Source organism: Octopus sinensis, linkage group LG1, assembly GCF_006345805.1.
Source record: "Octopus sinensis linkage group LG1, ASM634580v1, whole genome shotgun sequence".
Lineage (NCBI taxonomy): Eukaryota > Metazoa > Mollusca > Cephalopoda > Octopoda > Octopodidae > Octopus > Octopus sinensis.
In genome coordinates, this window is record NC_042997.1 from 122445133 (window position 1) to 122452632 (window position 7500).

General features: G+C 33.9%; 1 protein-coding gene across 1 annotated transcript in view; it reads right to left on the minus strand.

Annotated features, from left to right (window-relative positions):
- The window catches only part of LOC115216511 (glutamate receptor-like), a 701885-nt gene extending 694978 nt beyond the window's left edge, over window positions 1-6907 (minus strand). Inside the window, exon 1 of the mRNA XM_029785951.2 lies at window positions 1174-6907. Within this exon, the coding sequence (XP_029641811.1) occupies window positions 1174-1306 (133 nt within the window). The 5' untranslated portion in view covers window positions 1307-6907. The remainder of the gene's footprint in view (window positions 1-1173) is intronic.
- Between the last annotated feature and the right edge of the window lie 593 nt (window positions 6908-7500).

Below are 7500 nucleotides of genomic sequence, written 5' to 3' on the forward strand. Positions count from 1 at the left end.
TTATATTTGTTTATATAAGTCATTTTATTAATAATAATGATGTTAGCGATGATGATCATGAAAATCGGGAGAGGGATTGATGAGGATGGTGATGGTGACAATGATGACGATGGTAATGCGGTTAGCAATAAGGAGGTCGAGAATGGTGAAGATGTAAGATTGATGAGTATGTAGACGATAGTGAAGATAGGAATACTTGTCACAAGTATATATATATATATATAATATATATATATATATATATGTGATATACGATGTTGATAATGATTGTGTTTGCATTCATGGTGATGATGGGGTTAAAGTTGTTTGAAATTATGGTTGTTGAAATGATGACTTTCATATACTTATTTATTACTAGAAGTGAAAGCGCTGATTGCTGTGGAGAATTTTCGTAATGCTCTGATATTATTGTATGAGACAGTGGTGGTAAAGGTGACGTTGTGTTTCTGGTGGGAGTGATAATGATATTGCGCTGTTGGTCGTTATGATAGTGTAGCAGGGTGGTGTATTTTGGTTGCAGCTATAGTGATGGTGATTGCATTTTGCAGGCTTTTTGTGTACTACCGGCGAGGATACTTCTCGGCAGTGTTAGCGCTGAGTATGAAAGACTATTGTCATGGAAGCGGTTATGATATTACTGTTAGTGGTGTTGGTAGAGTATGTCATGTACATATTGTTAATGTTGGCTATAATGAATTTGTTGGTAGTTATAGTAAGGATTGTAGGTGGGTATTTCGGTGATGACTATTACATTGTTATTGGTGATTATAAATGAGTTGTGTGGGTGATAACTATCATTGTGATTTCAAGTATCATAGCTCTGGTGTCATTGTTGACGCTTATATAAAATTAACCTAGAAGTGGTGTTATAGTTGCCGGTGGAATTGATGTTGATGTTAGTGTTTTCTGCGATTGTTTACTATTTTTTTTTATTCATTACAATTTGTACTTGTGTAGGTTTCCTAAGCTATTACTGATCATCTTGTTATTGTTGTATTTATTCTCCCCACTTGCTGCTGCTGCCGCCTCTGCTGCAGCTTCCGCTACTGCTTCCACTGCTGCTGTTTTTCTACATTATCACATCCTTCTGATGTTACTATTACTAGTGTGGTGGTGTTTTTGTTTTGTGTCTTGTTGGGTATTGTTATTGTTATGGCGGTGTTTTCTACTCACCTATAGGTATTCTGTTGTTTGAGGCAACGTTGTCTGTCTCGTTGGCCGTGTAGCATGTAAAAGCTGACGCTATGACAGTGACAACGATAAATACAGCGGCAATTCCATTTGTCATATAGCGAAACATCACCATTGTCTCCGACTTCTCATCAGTCCACACCTATTTCTTAGGAAGGCATGCTTTTTTTTCTTGTAGGGATTCACCTGTGTGTATCTGTACTTTTATGTATATATAGATATATGTATATATGTATGTATTGTGTAGCTGTATGTGTGTGTGTTGATGTGCTAGGTGTATATCTGTATATAGTTGTGTAATAGGTATGAATGTTGTATATCTATCTAGTATCTATATGTGAATTATTAAGTAATTAGTGCAAATTTGTGATTTTATTGTTTGTGGCTACTGCAATTTTTGTTTACGTAAGAGTATTGCTGTTGTAATATATATTCATATATATATAAATATAAACATATATAAGTATATACTTATGTATATACGTATGTATATATACCCATATATTTATATAAATATATATATGTCAACATCAGTACATACTTTTTATAACAGTTTAAACATATACTTAAAGTTTTAGTTTTATGAAAATTTATTGCCTTATTGTTGCGCTAATGTAAATTCGGGGCGATAACATTAATTTCGCTTATAAAAAGGTATCAAAATACAAGGTGGGTAAATCAATCAGATTCCCTTCTTAACAAACAAGAAGATATTCAGATTCTTTATGAAAGAAAGTTGCGTTTATCAATATCGATAATAGATATTTGAAAACTTAACGATGTTTAATAGTATTCTAGTGAAATCGATAATTGTTAAGAATTTAAATTATTGCTGTCAATTGAAATAAATCTCGAGTGTAGAAAATTCAAGGAATATTTCTTTGTCAATGTGCTTATGTATGATAAACACAGGTAAATTCGTTCTTAGTTAATTAGCTACACCTTACAATTTACTTCTGATGAAAAAAAGAAAATATTTTATATATTTATATAAACGTATCTTCTAGGAGTCCCTCAACTTCAACTCCGTAAACTCACCATTCATCAATGACACTTATATATATATATACATATATAGCTATCAGTACTCTATCGATTCACCTTATTCCGTTCTGCTTTAATACATGTATTTTAACCACCATTTAATTATACGGTTCAAAATACTCAACAAATATTACCATATGAAACTGAAAACGGAAGTTCTATACTTTATAATATATTTATGTGGAAAGTTTATCTGAAATCATTTGTAATGATTGCAGCTGTACTATTTTTCGTGTTTATGATGTTGTCTAACAATTGTTTGCGTAGTAAATTAATTAATTATATATATATATCAATGTAGAGAACAGTGTATAGATTTATATATAGATAGAAAGATTATCACTTATAGTTTATTTTTTATTGATATATGTATATTTCGAGGGAAACTAAATTATGTTTATTTCATTGAAACTTTCGAATTTGCAGATGTCGTTACTGCTGCTGTTGTCGCTGTTGCTGCTGTTGCTGCTTTTGCTACTGTTGTTGTTGTCGCCGCTGTTGTTCTTTTGCCAACAATATTTTGTGCTCCTGCACGTAATTTGTTTATGACAATTACTGATGATGGTGATGCTGATGAGATTAATGCTTTTATAAATTGCGGTGATGATGCTATGGGTGTAGGCGTTTACATTTTAATGAGATGGTTTAGTTGAAGGATGTTGGGAAGGAGTGATAGATATTTTAAAAAAAGTGAAATCTATCTTCGAGTTCTCAGTCTGTCCGTCTTTTTACTTTAGTCAATCTATCAGCAAATTCTTTTTTTTACTCGATGTCAAAGTATTGACAACATCTACACCAACAACAGCAGCTCACCACACTTTCTACATAGCAATAGCCTTACAACTACAGCAACAACAAGACCACAACAGCGTCACGGAAAGAAAAACAAAACAGCAGCGAAAGTGGTAATAATAGCAACAACAACAACAGCAGCAGCTGCAGCAATGGCAAATGACAAAATCTGACAGCAATTTCTAACGCAGCTTGTTTTGCGAATGCACTTGCTGCAACTGCTATTGAAAGGAACTAAAACCTCGATAAGTGCGTGTGTATATATACATATATATAGACATATATTATTTATAATACACACGCAAAAATGGGGATAAGTATATATACGTATGTGCGTAGAGGAGTAGATTAATTGTGGTGTGTATTTAAGGCTAATAACACCACGCTACAGCTGCTGATGTTGCTGTTGTTGATGCTACTGCTGCTACCGTCCTTGCTAATTCTGCTGTCGGTGTTATTCGTGCTTGTTGCGCTGCTGCTGTTGTCGCTGTCAGTCAAACCTAACACGGTAGTTATGGGTGGTAAATGATTTTCCTTTCTCCCTTAGGTCCTTCCTTCCTCTCTTATATAGGGATGCTTATTTACTAACTTTTCCCCCTTCTCTTCTATCACTGTATATATTCCGACTTTTTTTGTTGCTGCTTGTAATAAAACAATATCAATATAAATAATGTCGACACGTCATTCGCATTAGCTGTTTGCTAAATAATTTGCGATCAGACACATTTGAATGACAATTCCGAAAGGAAGAGAGAGGAAGAAAGCGAAGGCAGTGGAAAAGAAGTTTAATTCAGGTACAAGAACTTCCCCACAGATGATTGATGTTTCACAATCGCGAAAGAGGTGGGGATCAGCAATCGACAGCGGTGGCAACAACAATAGCAGCAATAACAACAATCACAGTAGTAGCAGCAGCAGCAAAACGGCAACAGCAGCAGCGACAACAAAAACAACAATCAACTCTACAAAAATTCTTAATAATCTATAGACACTAACTTCCTATTCTTTTTTCAGTCTAATTTCAGTCAGGGTTATTATTGTTATCAAATTATTATTATTATTATTATTATTATTATTATTATTATTATTATTATTATTATAGATGCACAAGTCTACACATATATATTATATTTCTGTCCGTTTCATATTTATTCGAAAATTTCTTAATAATGGGAGGTCTCTTTCTCATCGCTAACAAAAGATCTGCTTTTTTTTTTTTTACATCAATTGAAATATTATCTTCAAAGAATGACTCCCTAATCAGCTGTCCCTGTTTCGCTTTTCCTAACCAGTAAATGCTGCTAACATTACTGGGGAGAATATTGGGTTGTCTTTCAACTGAAATATTGCAGAAGCATGAAATGTGCCTCCACTACTACAGCTATACAGTTTAAGCCTATACTGCCACACGCAACACTCAGATGACTACTACACCAGGCACGTGTGCAGCCACTATATATATATATATTATATATATATATATATATATAAATTACGCACACGTATACAGTATAGCAGATGGAACTATATCATCTAGCTATGGTTACATTTAATAATGAACATATATATAATATATACGTGAACAGTAGTAGTAGTTGTAGTAGTGGATTATTTCTAATTGCTTTTTCACACACTCATTTTCCTTCTGCGTTGAGAAGTTGCAGTTCCTTAAAGTCAATTGTTAACTTAAGTCTTACATAAATGCGAATTGGAAAACATAGGCAAAAGGCAAGAAAATAATGTATTTAAAAAAGATGGATGTAAATTATGCCTAAAATTAGAGAAAGAACACTGTAACCACCATCAATAGCCATAAATGTTTAGAGAGCTGAATACATAAATTGTTGATAATAGAAGTAAGAGATTTTACCGTAGCTTAAAATACATACTTGGATTTAATAACGAATGTAGTTGTACACGAAAAAAAATAAAGATAACTGAAATATGTGTGTATGTTTCAAGGTGTAAGAGAATTAACTAAGCATGCAAGGAGATTGTCAGCCAAACAACCTGTTGTCACACTACAAACTTGCGCATGCCTGCAAGCATAGTTGTGTGCTTAAGAACGTGTTGTCTCATATAGGAACGTACTCAGCTCTTCGATTTATGACACGACGTAGAGCAGGAGGTTCGTCATAAAGAAGTGTAGGGAATTCTATCATATGATCGTATGTATTGATACTTTAGATGTGGAGGAGTCTCATGTGTGCAGTAAACAAGCATACACGCTTGTATGTAACCACATGGATTCAGTTAAGTAGGTAATTTAGTAAAGGGGGTGATACATTAAATGATAGATTAAAAATGCATAAAGACAGATTTACGAAACAAATGTTGACACGTGCATCAGGAACTATTGCAGAAAAAAAATGAATTAAATTTGAATAAAGTTGACAACCAGTTCTAAGTATATTTATCTCAAAATATATATAATTGTATTCAAAGTGATATTCTAAATAATTATATTAATGATATGAATAGTAAACTGTTTTAATGGCTAAAAATTCACAATGAGATGAAAGTTGGAATGGTAGGAAAAGATTGTATAATTTCTTGTATAGTGATGTATTTAAGTATCTACAGTTAGACGTGATTGCACATGGATATATATATATATATGTATATATATATATATATTTGCTTGAGAAAAGATGTGTTTAAACAGAAAACTAGAGAGGGAGAGAGAGATAATAATAATAATATATGGAAGCAACAGCAGCGAAATCTGATCAAGGAAGATAAGTGTGAGATTTTCAATTGTATTTACCCTAAATTATTTACCAGAGTAACGAAAAGAACAAGTATGACCAATATGAGGAAGAAAATAATACAAATATACCGGCATTTTAAAATATTGGAATGTCTTTAAAATAATGACATTAATGAAAATGATAATTATTTCCTTACGTTAGAAATCTGTGTGAGTGATTTAGAATAGGAAAATGTACTGAAGATTGTGTTAATGGCTAAACAGCAACAAGGTGGGAGTTGTAATGGGAAGAAAAAATTGTATATTTTAGACTATGTTGATCTGTTTAAGTGTCTATATTTATATAGATGTGCGTGCACATGGGTATATGTTTAAGAAGTGTTTGAACGGAAAGAGAGAGGGAGTGAAATAAATTGAGAGAGAGAGAGAGAGAGAGAGGAGAGAAGGAGAGAGAGAGAAATATATAAATAATTGTTATCCAGAATAATTTATCATAAAAATATATAAAATATTTCTATATTTATATTAGTGGAAATACTCTTAATTTATATCGCAAACCTTTCTTATTTATCAAATATACTTTCACTTTCCGTTTGTTTGTATTTTTTTTTAATTATATTTTGAATGCATGTTTGGATTTTAGTGTTGGTGTGTGCGCGCGTATGTGTGTGTTGAATAGGTGTTATGGCTATATCACCGCTGTTATTATTACAAGAATACTTGTTGTATATGTTATGTTTGAAGTGTTTGGAGTGTATTATTTTGTATTTTTTTTTTTATATTTTCTTTCTTTGTTTCTTTGACAGGCCACTGTTATATTTGTAGTTTTTGGTGGTACAAGTTTCGCTTGGATGCATCTGTATGCATGCGTCGTCTGGTTGTTGGAACTAAGGTTTACATCCTCGAAATCATTTCGAATATATATCCAATAATTTTGCGGTTGCAATGATATTATAAGAAATTTTCGGCTCCACACCGGGTCGTAGGTGGTTCTGTTGGGTAAATTCTCGGTTGCCGTGTTGTACGACGGCAGAAAAACGCCAGCGTGCTGATTCTACCATTTAGTAAGTAGATACCGCTCGTAACGACCACAGACATGTGTAGTTGGTTTACAACGACAGTTGCTTTACAAAAGGAAGAGGGTGAAAGAGAGAGGAAAACAACTGGGGTGAAAGGAAGGAGGAAGTGGTAGATAGAGAGTGGGAGAGATCGAAGTGAAAGACGAACAGCTAAAGTTGGAGAGGGAAAGAGAGAAGGAAGAAGAACGGGAGAGTAAAGAGATAGTCTTGAAAGTACAGAGAAAATTTGGTGAGTAGGAAGCGACGAGAAGACAGAACTAAGCGATGTGCACGAGTGTATTCCCATGTATGCAGCAGCGGTGCGTGCGTGTGTAGCGATGTATGCAAGCGTGAGAGAAAGAAAGAGTAAGAGAATGGAAGCTGGAAACAAATTTCGACAAGGAAAAACAGAGTGCAGTTGAGGGAAGATTTATCAATAATGGAACCAACTATGTTCTCGGCTGTGTGGATGCATGGGTGTACTTATGATTGTACGCGTATGTGCACACCTATGTGCGTTTGTGTATGTGTGAGTGCGGAGATAATGTCGACAGATATATACTGACTGCACTAACGACAGTGAGGAATAGGAGAATATCTAGAGATGTAAAAGAAGAGTGTGTGGGTGAAAGACGGAGGAAATAAAGAAATAGTAATAGGATGAGAGAGAGGAGACGGGGGCAGTGGAACTGGAAAAACAGGGGA